Genomic DNA, 13,627 nt, shown 5'->3' on the forward strand with positions numbered 1-13,627 from the left:
CTAGTTGTGGAGAGTGAGGGCTACTCTTCGTTATGGTATGCGGGCTTCTCAGTGTGGTGGCTTCTCTTGTTGCGGAGCATGGGCTCTAGGCATGCAGACTTCAGTAGTTGTGGCATGTGGGCTCAGTAGTTGTGGCTCGTGGGCTCTAGAGCACAGGCTCAGTAGTTACGGCGCACGGGCTTAGTTGCCCCATGGCATGTGGGATCTTCCTGGACCAGGGCTCTAACCCATGTCCCCTGCATTGGCAGGCAGATTCTTAACCACTGCGCCACCAGGGAAGCCCTTTCCCCCTTGTTTAATAAATATTTTATAAGTTGGATATACTTACAGTTACTTACTTAAAATTTTTCACTTGTCCTTCTGTTAGGGCTACTCTCAGACAGTCGTGAGGCACTTCAGTGGAGGCCCTTCTCTATTTGAGATGATGGTAAGAGGAGAAAACTCTTTTCCAGATCGACTCTGCTCCTATAACCCTTCTACAAAATGGGGACATAAACAATGTGCCAGGCTTCCTCCCTTTGCTAATTTGAGGGGCCCAGAAGCAGGTAGTATGGGTGCGTTGAGGGATTGGAGAAGCTGAGAGGGAGGTGTAGGGCTGCTGGAGTAGGACTGAGTGGAATTTAACCCAAATGGAACTAGAGGGCAAAAGCAGATCCTACTATGGATGACCATCCTACCTCCAATCAGAAACACCACATCTCTAGGGTCTCGAGAGAAAGCCTAGCGCTGGAAAACAGAAGGTAAAGCCAACGATGAGAAGCTGGCTCATCTTAGGAACAGTGTGAAAGGAGAGAAGAATAGGAAGTAAGAAGAGGGGCAGAATGGGACTGAGTTGAAAGAAACAAAGAACTTTGCCACTGAGTGCTGCCTGCACAACCTAGTTTAAAGATGTAGTACTGGGAGTTGGACAAGCACTGTCCATATTCCAGGCTCAACGGCCAGAGCAGAATAGGTATCCCAACACATGCTTGGCCCATGCTCAGACAACTGTGGTTGGCTCCCATTGTAGGGGCAGGATTTGGGTGGTACTACTGAAAAATATTATGTTGTCAGTGATAATCTCCTCCATTCAACAACTGGAAAAGTTCTGTTTGCAGTTCACACTGTTTGCAGCTCACAAAACTGTGCTTAGCACACATCTCTGGACATTTCCTAGAAGGAGAATAACCGTTAAACAACTCTTCCTAAATTAAAGTCAAAGATCAGAGGCAGTCTGGCAGTGATGGAGGATGAAGCTGTTTTCCAGGGTTACCTGAGGAAAAATACTGGAAAGGGGTTCCACACCAAAGTAGCCAGTTGATTAAATTAACTCAGTTTTGTTCTCTCTCACCAGTGACTCATTAAAGCTACGCTGCATTCTTCTCTGTCCCAGGATGAAATCTTGGGTGGATCCCATGTTTCACATTCACTTTTCAATTACTAACAAATGATCTCATGCTCAGATAGTATAAGCAAAGCTAAACCTCCCTCCCATTTACGCTTTGAGAGTCACTCTGTTCTTGCTTGAGTCTGATGCAGGTGATAAAGCCTACAATGGAGAAGGAGGGCATGGTCATTCTTTTTCTCGATTCCTCCCAACTCTTTTTTTTTTTGCGGTACGCGGGCCTCTCACTGTTGTGGCCTCTCCCGTTGGGGAGCACAGGCTCCAGACGCACAGGCCCAGCGGCCACGGCTCACAGGCCCAGCTGCTCCGCGGCATGTGGGATCTTCCTGGACCGGGGCACGAACCCGCATCCCCTGCATCGGCAGGCGGACTCTCAACCACTGTGCCACCAGGGAAGCCCCTTCCAACTCTTAAACTTATCCATTTTACTGTGCTCTTTTATGGGTCCTTCAGGGTTGGAAAGAAGGTAAAGAGATATATAGAGGTAAAGAAATGTTCTTTCCTAAATGAGTTCTTCGAAGAGTCTCATCTATGGGGATCTCCGACACGGGAGGGCTATGTTTCCCTGAGCAGGCCACTTATAATTAACCTTTCAGCCCCTGCCTTCTCACAGTCTGTCACAGATCCTCTTGGTAGGGGTCGCTTCATTCTTCCAGATATATCTCTTGAGTGTGGTATCTTTAAACGATTTAGACTCTCTCTCATGTCCACAACTGACCCTCAGAACACCACACCTTTCCCTTGCCATCACTCTGACTCAGAGCAGCGTCAAACTCACCTTTTGACTTTTTTAGGATGAGTCAGGTACCAGTCTATCTGTCCCTCAAATTCCATGTCAAGCTCTGTAAGCGATTCTCTGACTCTCTACCACTCTTGCCTGGGATTGGCAGAAGTGGAATGCACAGCACAATGACAGCTCTCTCCAAAGGAGTTCTCAGGACAAGCCTCAAGATCAATCTCTTGGATTCCACTTATATACCCTGTAGGTAAAAGATAAAAATCACAAAACCAGTTATCAGTCTCTTTACAATGTTAGTTAGTGGTTAATTTTGCAGATTCTAGAACAACTGAGCTCAGAACTCTGCTCTATACTATTTACTAGCTAGCTGACCTTAGACAAGACACAATCTCTCAGCATCCTTACAAAGTACTGGAACTCATAAGAAATAAAAGAAATACCTACAACATAAATTGTTTTAAAATTAAGTGTGTTAAGTACTTAGAAAAGTACTCGCAACCACTGCACCACCAGGGAAGCCTTATTTTTAGTTTTTAAAGGAACCTCCATACTGTTCCCCATAGTGGCTGAACCAATTTACATTCCCACCAACAGTGTAGGAGGGTTCCCTTTTTTTTTTTTTTTGCACGGGCCTCTCACCATCGTGGCCTCTCCCGCCGCGGAGCACAGGCTCCAGACGCGCAGGCTCAGCAGCCGTGGCCCACGGGCCCAGCTGCTCCACGGCATGTGGGATCCTCCCGAACTGGGGCACGAACCCGTGTCCCCCGCACCGGCAGGCGGACTCCCAACCACTGCGCCACCAGGGAAGCCCCGGAGGGTTCCCTTTTCTCCACACTCTCTCCAGCATTTATTATTTGTAGACTTTTTTTTTTTTTTTGCGGTACGCGGGCCTCTCACTGTTGTGGCCTCTCCCGTTGTGGAGCACAGGCTCTGGACGCGCAGGCTCAGCGGCCATGGCTCACGGGCCCAGCCGCTCCGCGGCATGTGGGATCTTCCCGGACTGGGGCACAAATCCGTGTCCCCCACATCGGCAGGCGGACTCTCAACCACTGCACTACCAGGGAAGCCCTATTTGTAGACTTTTTAATGTGGCCATTCTGATTGGTATGAGGTGATACCTCATTGCAGTTTTGATTTACATTTTTCTAATAATTAGTGAAGTTGAGCATCTTTTCATGTGCTTGTTGGCCATCTGTATGTCTTCTTTGGAGAAATGTCTATTTAGGTCTTCTGCACATTTTTTATTGTTTTCTTTTTTTTTTATACTAAGCTGTATGAGCTGTTTGTATATTTTGGAAATTAATCCCATGTCAGTAGTATCATTTACAAATATTTTTCCCCCAGTCCATAGGTTGTCTTTTCATTTTGTTTATGGTTTCCTTTGCTGTGTAAAAGCTTTTAAGTTTAATTAGGTCCCATTTGTTTATTTTTGTTTTTATTTCCATTAGTCTAGGAGACAGATCCAAAAAAATTTTGGATTTATGTCAAAGAGTGTTCTGCCTACGTTTTCCTCTAGGAGTTTTATAGTAGACAGTCTTACATTTAAGTCTTTAATCCATTTTGAGTTTATTTTTGTGTATGGTGTTAGAGAATGTTCTAATTTCATTTTTCTACATACAGCTGTCCAGTCTTCCCAGCTCCACTTATTGAAGAGACTGTCATCTCTCCATTGTATATTCTTGCCTCCTTTGTCATAGATAGTAACTGACCATAAGTGTGTGGGTTTTTTTCTGGGCTCTCTATCCTTTTCCATTGATCTATGTGCCAGTACCATACGGTTTTGATGACTGTAGCTTTGCAGTATAGTCTGAAGTTAGGGAGCGTGATTCCTGAAGCTCTGTTCTTCTTTCTCAAGATTGTCTTGGCTATTCAAAGTCTTTTGTGTTTCCTTGCAAAATTTTAAAGTATAATATTTGTTCTAGTTCAGTGAAAAACGTCATTGGTATTTTGATAGGGATTGCATTGAATCTGTAGATTTCCTTGGGTAGTATGGTCATTTTTACAATACTAATTCTTCCAATTCAAGAACACAGTATATCTTTCCATCTTTTTGTGTTTTCTTCAATTTCTTTCATCGGTGTCTTATAGTTTTCTGAGTACACATCTTTTATCTCCTGAGGTAAGTTTATTCCTTTTGCACAGCAAAGGAAACCATCAACAAAACAAATAAACAACTTACTGAATGAGAGAAAATATTTGCAAATGATATGACTGATAAGGGATTAATATCCAACATATGTAAACAGCTCATATAAGTCAACATCAAAAAAAATATTTTTATATGGGCAGAAGATCTGAATAAACATTTTTCTAAAGAGGAAATGCAGAAGGCCAACAGACAGATGAAAAGATGCTCACCATCACTAATCATCAGGGAAATGCAAATCAAAACCACAATGAGATATCACCTCACACTTGTCAGAATGGCTATCTTCAAAATGAACACATATAACAAATGTTGGAGAAGATCTGGAGAAAAGGCAACTCTCATATACTTTTGCTGGGAATGTAAATTGGTACAGCCAATTAGAAACAGTATGGAGATTTCTCAAAAAACTAAAAATAGAATTACCACATGACCCAGAAATTCCACTCCTGGTTATATATAAAAAACAAAAACAAAAACACTAATTCAAAAAGATACACACACCTCAAAGTTCATAGCAGCATTATTTGCAATTGCCAAGATATGGAAGTGATCTTCTGTCCAGCAACAGAAGAATGACTAAAGAAGATTGGTAATACATACAATGGAATACCACTCAGCCATAAAAAAGAATGAAATTTTGCCATTTGTAACAACATGGATAGACTTGGAGGGTATTATGCTACATAAAATAAGTTAGATAGAAATAGACAAGTACCATATAATGTCACTTATATGTGGAATCCAAAAAATACAACAAACTAATAAATATAACAAAAAAGAAACCAACTCACAGACACAGAAAAAAACTGATGGTTACCAGTAGGGAGAGGGAAGGAGAGAGGGGCAATATAGAGCTAGGGGATTAAGAGGCAGAAACTATTATGCATAAAATAAGCTACAAGGATATACTATACAACACAGGGACTATAAACAATATTTTATAATAACTATAAATGGACTATAACCTTTAAAAACTATGAATGATTATATTGTACACTGGTAACTTATATAATATTGTATATCAGCTCTAACTCAATTAAAAAAAGTTTTTAAAAAGTTAAAATAATTTTTAAAAGTCAATAAAAGAGAAAAAAGAAGAAATCAATTGACTATAGATGTATAGGTTTATTTCTGAACTCAATTTTATTCCATTGAATATATTATATATGTCTATCCTTATGCCAGTACAACACTGTATTGATTAGTTTAGCTTTGTGGTAAGTTTTGAAATTGGGAAACGTGAGTCCTCCAACTTTGCTTTTTTGTTAAGAGTGTTTTGACTGTTTGAAATCCCTTGCCATTCGTTATGAATTTTTGTATTAGCTTTTCCATTTCTAAGTCCATTGGGATTTTCATAGAGATTGCATTGAAATTGTAGATCACTTTTGGGGAGTATTTCTATCTTAACAATCATAAGTCTTCCAACCCATGAATACAGGATGTCTTTCCATTTATTGATGTTGTTTTAATTTTCTCGGCATTGTTTTGTAGTTTTTTGTGCACAAGTCTTGCACCTTCTTGGTTAAATATATTCCTAAGTGTTTATTCTTTTCAGTGCTATAATAAATGAAGTTATTTTCTTTCAGATTTTTCATTGCAGTGTATAGAAATACTAGTGATTTTTATGCATTGATCTTGCATCCCACAACTTTGCTAAAGGTATTTATTAGCACTAATGACAGGTGGATTCTTCTGTTTGCTCTGCATTCAGTCTGTTGTTATATATTGTTCTGGTGGAAGTATATGAAGAAAATCCAGCTTCTAATATATATTTAGTTAAGATAGGAAAAAAGAATTTTAGCAAGTTTTTCAGATAATTATAGATATTTGTCTTTGATAACTATATCAAGTCTCAGTAAGTGATAGTTTCTTAAAGGTTAGCTGCAATGTGGCATGTGAAATTATATCAATAAGCATTGTTTATTTATTCATGTTAAAATCCCTTGGTCTTATACTTTATTATTTTTTAAAAATATTTATTTATTTATTTGGCTGTACCGGGTCTTAGCTGCAGCACGCAGGATCTAGTTTCCTGATCAGGGATGGAACCCGGGCCCCCTGCCTTGGGAGCGCAGAGTCTCAGACACCAGGGAAGTCCCCCTTAGCCTTATACTTTAAATGCATCTTTTATCTGTGCATGATTTTGTAACACTGTACATTTGGAAAATATTAGGTATACTGAGTTATGAACTTTTTTAAGTGTTGATACTTTTCATAATATGATATTTGAAAAACCATGTTATTATAATATCACCACCAATTTCATCACAAAATTCTTCCAGTTTTGGGAAGCTGCCAAACTTATAGAGGCAATAAAAGTTTTCTAAAATCTAATTTTTGGGCTTCCCTGGTGGCGCAGTGGTTGAGAGTCCGCCTGCCGACGCAGGGGACATGGGTTCGTGCCCCGGTCCGGGAAGATCCCACATGCCGCTGAGCGGCTGGGCCCGTAAGCCATGGCCGCTGAGCCTGCGCGTCCGGAGCCTGTGCTCCGCAGTGGGAGAGGCCACAACAGTGAGAGGCCCGCGTACTACAAAAAAATAATAATAATAATAATAATAATAAATAAAATCTAATTTTTGTTTGAGATAAAGCTTGAATTTTATCAATGGTAGCAAATGCTGTCTTGTTTTCCTTGAAGTAACTGGCTTACTCTGTCCATTTTCAAGAAAATGTCCACCAAATATCCAAGTTTTATTGACCATAGTTTTTCTATCAGTCATTCTTTCTATTTGTGTCTGGTGATAAAAATGGCTTGTTCAGCTTCCAACTCAATTCAAGGGCTTTTCTTCCAAACAACAACTGTACTTTGATATGTAGTAGAAGACCTTTATGCAGCTTTAACAGTTCATCAGAAAGAATAATAATAAGTAGTCAAGGGTTGAAATTTAATAATTAAGGAACATTCTCAAGTAAAGTTTTTTTTTTTTAAAAAAAAATGAGTATGGAGAATTCCCTAGCAGTCCCGTGGTTAGGACTTGGCCCTTTCACTGCAGCAGGCCCAGGTTCGATCCCTGGTTGGGGAACTAAGATCCTGCAAGCTGCGCGGCACGGCCAAATAAATGAATAAATAAATAAAATTAAAAATAAAAAATGAGTATGTAGCAGTGAGCAATATAATGACTACTAATATAGTTTGATGCCACGGCCTTGATTCATTCACACAAGTACAAATGATACCACAGTGAGCAACGCAAATAACTTCTTAGAATTATTGCAAAAATAGTTTTGACCTTGAGGACTCTATGAAGGAGTCTTGGGGATTGGCAAGCCCACACTTAGACAAGTTTGGCAGACCACACTTTGACAAAAGCTGGTATAGCTATTGAAATGTCAGTTTTGCATAAGACTGCCTTAATTCACAAATGTTGAAAGAAGTGGATGTTACCATTCTTATCATAATCTCCTTGTTGAAGTTTTCCAGTCTACTAGCAATGCCTTTAGGTGCTCTCATTACACACACCCAACCAGCAACAGTAGTCCCCACTTTCAATTATTATGAAATTGGAATTTTAATGGGGAAAGGACAGATATTTAGAGAAAGGTGAATATGGCTCATGGAAGGTAGGACAAGGCAGGAAGAAAAAAGATTTATTATAAACCCTTTCGTGAATTCACATCACATTCACCACCAAACTCTATCCCATCCAGTTGCTAAAACCAAATAAAGCAGAAAAGCTGGCATATCTATTTTACCAGACTATATTATGTAATGGTTTTAATGGCTTTTGTCTTATGAGCAACCATAATATTTTTATACAAAGAATCATTCTTTCTCAAGTTAATCCCTTCTTTTGCATCAGCATTAATTATAAAATCTATATAAACTGTCTTTCACAAAGCCAAGAGTAATACACAAGGAATTTTCTTTTGAGGACTGCTGTAGTGAAGCAATAAGATTTAGAAATCTTTATAAACAAATTATTCATTTATATTATGTTATGCTATAGATAACCAAATCTATAGTGTAACCTTAAAGGCAAGGTAATAAAAGGGAAGTAAATCAAGTTTCTATTAATACAAATTGATTCTCCTATAAAATAACAGATTAGATTTAGAATATTAGAAAGGAAAATAAGTCCTTTTCAAAATAACAGATCAAAAAAAAAAATGAGTTTCAGTGTGTTTCTTCTTAACAGACTGATCACTGGTCAACATATACCATTGCCAAACATACTATTCTGTAGAAAGGAAGGAAGGTTCCACTACTCTCGTTATATGCCCCAGCGGGTAAATCCAAGTGTGAAACCCTCTTTGAAGTCAGCAGGCATTCTTTGCTTCAAATAATTCTGAAAGGATTTAGAAGCCCGATAGGATTAAAGCTTGTAAAAAAGAGGAAAAAAATCAGCTCAACCTTAACTGTAAATAAAAGAAAACATGGTGAGAAGGGAGAAGGGAAATTTAGATGCAACAATTGCTACAGTGGTAAATCTGGCTTATTTAGTATTAACAGGGAAAAGAGACTCACTAATGAAGGTATACAAGAAGGAACCTGTGAAAAATATCTTAAAAACCAAAATGGAGCAACCTCACGAATTTGGGTGCTTTGAAAAAATATTTTTAAACCAAGTGTTTTTAATCCAAATCAATCTGATATATTATGTTCTCTCTGATTCACGCCAACCTCTTTCCTGCTCTAGTTACTGCAATAGCCTCCTAACTGACCTACCTGCTTCTATCCTGGCTCTCCTAAATGATCCATTTAAAAGGTAGATAATGTCCTCCTCTGCTCCAAACTCTCCCATGGTTTCCCATCTTTCTGGGAGTTAAAGCCCAAGTCCTGGGAATGGCCTACAAAGTCCTATCCGATTTGTCTCCCTCTAACCTCATGTCCTGTTGCTCTCTGACCTTGTGCAATCCACTCCAGCCACGCTGGCCTTCTTGCTGTCCCTCCAATACACTGCACAATTCCTTAGACCTGGCACTTGGCTGTTCCTTCTGCCTGGCAAGCTCTCCTCCCATGTGCCAACATGGCTCACAAACTGACTCTCTTCAGGCTTGTGTCTATCACTTTTTCTTTTTCTTTTTTTCCCCCCCGGTACGCGGGCCCCTCACTGTTGTGGCCTCTCCCGTTGCGGAGCACAGGCTCCGGACGCGCAGGCTCAGCGGCCATGGCTCACGGGCCCAGCCGCTCCGCGGCATGTGGGATCTTCCCGGACCGGGGCACGAACCCGGGTCCCCTGCATCGGCAGGCGGACTCTCAACCACTGCGCCACCAGGGAAGCCCGTCTATCACTTTTTCAATCAGGCCTTTCCTTACCTACCCAATTGCAAAAGCAACTCCCCCTATACAAAACACTTCAAAAAAAGAATGTCTATATGTATATAACTGAGTCACTGTGCTGTACAGCAGAGATTGGCATAACATTGTAAATCAACTATACTTCAATAAAAACAACAAACTACGGCAACCTCCTTCCCTACTTAATTTTCCTCCATTAAATTATCACTATCTAATGTACTAATGTTTCATTTATTTATTTTATCTCTCTTCCACCACAAGAAACTCAGCTCCATGAAAACAAGGATTTGGGACTGATTGTTCACTACAGATCCCCAGTGCTTAAAACAGAGCCTGAAACCCAGTAGGTGCTAAGTTAATATTTGTCAAATGAATAGATGTAATTTCTGTCTATATTTTGTCAGATGAGCACTACCTTCTCATTAGGTATATGCACCTTGCTCTTCTATGATTATTTATATGGGCATGGAAGCTTTGCTTTGAATTTCTATCTTGTCTTTTCAAATACTGTTGGTTAAGCTAAGGACTGTCACGGGAATGGTCTCTTAACTATCTGGAAAGACCTAGACTAGAAAAAGAAAACACTTTGTGTCTTCATTTTGGAGATCTTTCCATGGATGTCTTCATTGTCTGCGAAGACCCAACGCAGCCAAAAATAAATAAATTTATTAAAAAAAAAACTATAGTCTACTTAATTATAAACATATATAACTATTGCTTTCTATGTGTAACAACTACCTAGCTAAAGAATTTAAGAATAGTATTTTGAGTCTAGTTTTCATCTAGTTACGTCTGTATAGATAGAGACTTTTGAAGTCATTCAAGTCACAGTTAATATCCCTGACATTTATTTGCATTTATAAGCATTTATATTTGCATATATAAATGCATTTATAAGCAACTCTGAATTCCTGAAGTATGCTTGACTCTTCTTTTATCCACATTATGGCAGAGCTGTGATTATGATAATCGCTATGCTTTAAAATCACAGGGTGAACAGCAACTAGGGAGCTCATCTGGTTTATCTCTAGCAGAACATAATCTGAATCATGCAGTCTGGTTTGTTTGTTTGAGAAAAGACACAATAATTTTTTCTATATAGAGATAGTTTGAAGATAAGAGATGAGGGGCTTTTTAGGTTTCATCTCATAATCCAGTTTTAAATTCATTTAAGTATTTCCTTGGTGTACTACAGTCTTTTGCTTCTAGAAAGTAGAATGAGAAGGAACGGCTGATAAAAGGATACAAGAAGGAGCAAAGAGTTAAGAAGCAAGGATGAAAGAAATCTGGCAGAGGGAAATAAAGAAGAAATATAAAAAGAATTAAATGTTCCATTACTCTTTCATTTTTTTGATTTCCAAGAACCAGATTTGATCTGGTTTTTTACAAACACTCACTACTTGAACACAAGTTACAAAGAGACTCAGGAATGATTAAGGGGTGCATGGTTGATTATTGGTTAACTGTGGATAAAACAAGTCCAGTTATTCGTCAATAATATGTGTTCAGTCTTAATATTTTTAAATAATAATAAAAGCACATGGTAATAAAAATTCAGTCTATGTAGAGAGGTCTAAAAAGAAAAGGCAAAGTTTCCTGCCACATCTAGTCCTTTCAACCACTGTTAAAAATTCCTTTAGTAATTTTCTAGAAAGAAAAATTAAATGCATTTTCCTATATAGATATATGAATGTGGGGGGGGGCGATGAGGGCTGTGCATTTAAAATTTTATTACAAAAGAATAACATACCTCCTATGTGGCAGCTCACTTTTTTCTCTTTAAAATACATTTTGGAGACCTTTCCATGTACCTAGTCATGGAAGCTCCATGAATAAGGAAACTTTGTCTTTTTAAGCATTGTACCCCCGGTGCCTAGAACAAAGGTCTCAGAAATAGTTTTTCTCCAGAAAAAATGTGTTAGGTAAATGAATGAATAAATCAGAAAATAAGAAAAACAACTTCATTGTTTTGAGCAAAGGCATAATATTGCATTATTTAAATGTACCAGAAGTTTCCAGTCTGTTATTGATGAACATTTAGAATATTTTCAGATTTTTGGCTGTTGCTGTAGTAAACATTCCTGAACCTATCTGTTAAATCTTACACATGTTTATCTGTAAGTGAATCCAAGGTAATTATTTTGCAATGTACTAGTTCAGTCAATTGCATTTTTAACTTTCACATTTCCAAGTAACACTCCTAACTGGTTGCATCACTTTACACTCTTATTAAAATACAATTTTTATTCTGGGGCAAACCACAAAACCTAAATGTTTAATGTCAGAAATACACATTCATAGAAACTACATATTCTTTCATCTACAGCCTTTTAATAAAAACTGTGTCAGATGAGATCTAAAAAACTGAAAATCCTTGTGGCCTTGCTCAGCACTAGGGGCATCCTTTTTCTCAAGGACAAAGTACTTGTTCCTTCTGGCCAGCTTTTTGGAACTTGGCCAAAATTCATGGCTAACTGCTTCCTTTGTATATTCTAATAATAAGATATAATTCCATTACTGTCTTTTTGTAAAAAGCTCAATAACTGCACCTTTGTCAAATATAAATAATGGTTCAAGAGCATGCACATGTCATTGAGAAAGTATTTATACAAAGGAAACAGGTAGCAGTCCTGTAGAAGTGCTTGAAATTCTATCTCTTGGGCTTTCACATGGATTCCACTGCCTATTGACATTAAAATAAGAAAAGTAACCTATATGCAGAAAGAAGGTTGTATTCACATTAACATTCATGAAGGCTGAGCAGCTTGAGCAATATATCCTTTGTTTACCGATGAGAAAATGTCTCAGTGATAAATGGTTACAGACAGGGGTGTCACAAGGGCAACAGCATACAGAACAGCTCCGACAAACTTAAAAAACATTTCTTTTTAAAAGTCTTCTCCTCCAGTTCTTTTTGCAGATTGTGGAACGCAGTGCCTATCCCCTCAAATAAAAGAAAAATATTGCAATGCAGAATTCCTAACCTTTACTGAGGCACCTCCCAGAAAACAAAAAACACACTCTTTGAGAATAATTTAAAACAAAGCTTCAAAGGTTTCATGATGCATAAATATTCAGACATTCTGAAAAGAAGTGCCCTGCATCCTGCACCCTGCCTGTCTGGGTCTAAAATGTATATTGTTATAAGACAGCACGGTCGTCAAAGTGCAGAGTCTAACGTCAACACTGGGAGGCTTTAGGCACATCGTTAAAACGCTTTACACTCATTTACATAAATTCAAACACATTATCATACTCATTCAGTAAATTTCTGAGAAGAATCATATATGAGGTCATGAATTTGTCATTTTACAAACTAATATATTATTGACTCCAAAACTGATAGACTTTCAGTTAATTTTCAAAACAAAATAAATTAAGTTATAACTTGTAGACAGCCTTGTCTCATTGAGAATAGGAAGCCTGGAACCAGGGCTCGAGGGCAATTACTTCCCGGGGTCTAACTCTAGGTGGCTCACTTTCCTCACCTAAAAGCACAAAGGCTGAAACAACTGTCTCCCGCCGCCCAAGGGTTTTTTCTCCAGCATTTTGTCTTTTCTGCAGGAGTCTAGAGGATTCAGCAGGAAGAGTTAGAAGCACAGAACAATCTAAAACATGGATGTCGATAGCTTTGGCGAGTCCTTCACCATCACACAGAAAACTCCAGATGCAGAGCAAGAGGAAATACACAACAGCCGCCGACAAATCCCCAGCACCTCCCCGCTCAGTGTTTTCTTGCCAGCCTTTGCCAGCGCTGTGCTAACGAAGGACAAAAGCGCAGCCGGAAGGTCGCCCCGGGCCGCCGGGTTAGCCCCGGGCCTTGGCCCTGGATCTATTACGTACTGGGGATGAAGGGGCGGGGCCTAAGGGGAGGAGTCAAGGGCGGGGCTGGAACTGGACCCTACTCCTAGGCTGCGGCGGAATCTCTGCGCCTGCGCGCCCGCGTAGGCCTGTGGTTGGGGAGCCCCAGGTTCTAGGCTCGCCCTCGCGCCCCGGCCTCCGCCTCCTCCAGGTCCCTTCCCACCTCCGCCCACTTGACGCGATGACGCACGGCAGGTTTGCGGACGTGGCGGCGGCGCACGGCACGAAAGGACGAGACGTTGGCGGCGGCGGTGA

General features: G+C 39.5%; 1 protein-coding gene across 1 annotated transcript in view; it reads right to left on the minus strand.

Moving 5' to 3' along the window:
- Positions 1-2,283: 2,283 nt before the first annotated feature.
- POLR3G (RNA polymerase III subunit G) overlaps positions 2,284-13,627 on the minus strand; it is a gene marked incomplete at its 5' end in the record, with an annotated part of 58,681 nt that continues 47,337 nt past the window's right edge. The window contains one exon of the mRNA XM_079702771.1: positions 2,284-2,364. Coding sequence (XP_079558897.1) covers positions 2,356-2,364 — 9 coding nt within the window. The 3' untranslated portion in view covers positions 2,284-2,355. The remainder of the gene's footprint in view (positions 2,365-13,627) is intronic.

This window comes from Hyperoodon ampullatus (genome assembly GCF_949752795.1).
Source record: "Hyperoodon ampullatus genome assembly, chromosome: 4".
Taxonomy (NCBI): Eukaryota; Metazoa; Chordata; class Mammalia; order Artiodactyla; family Ziphiidae; genus Hyperoodon; species Hyperoodon ampullatus.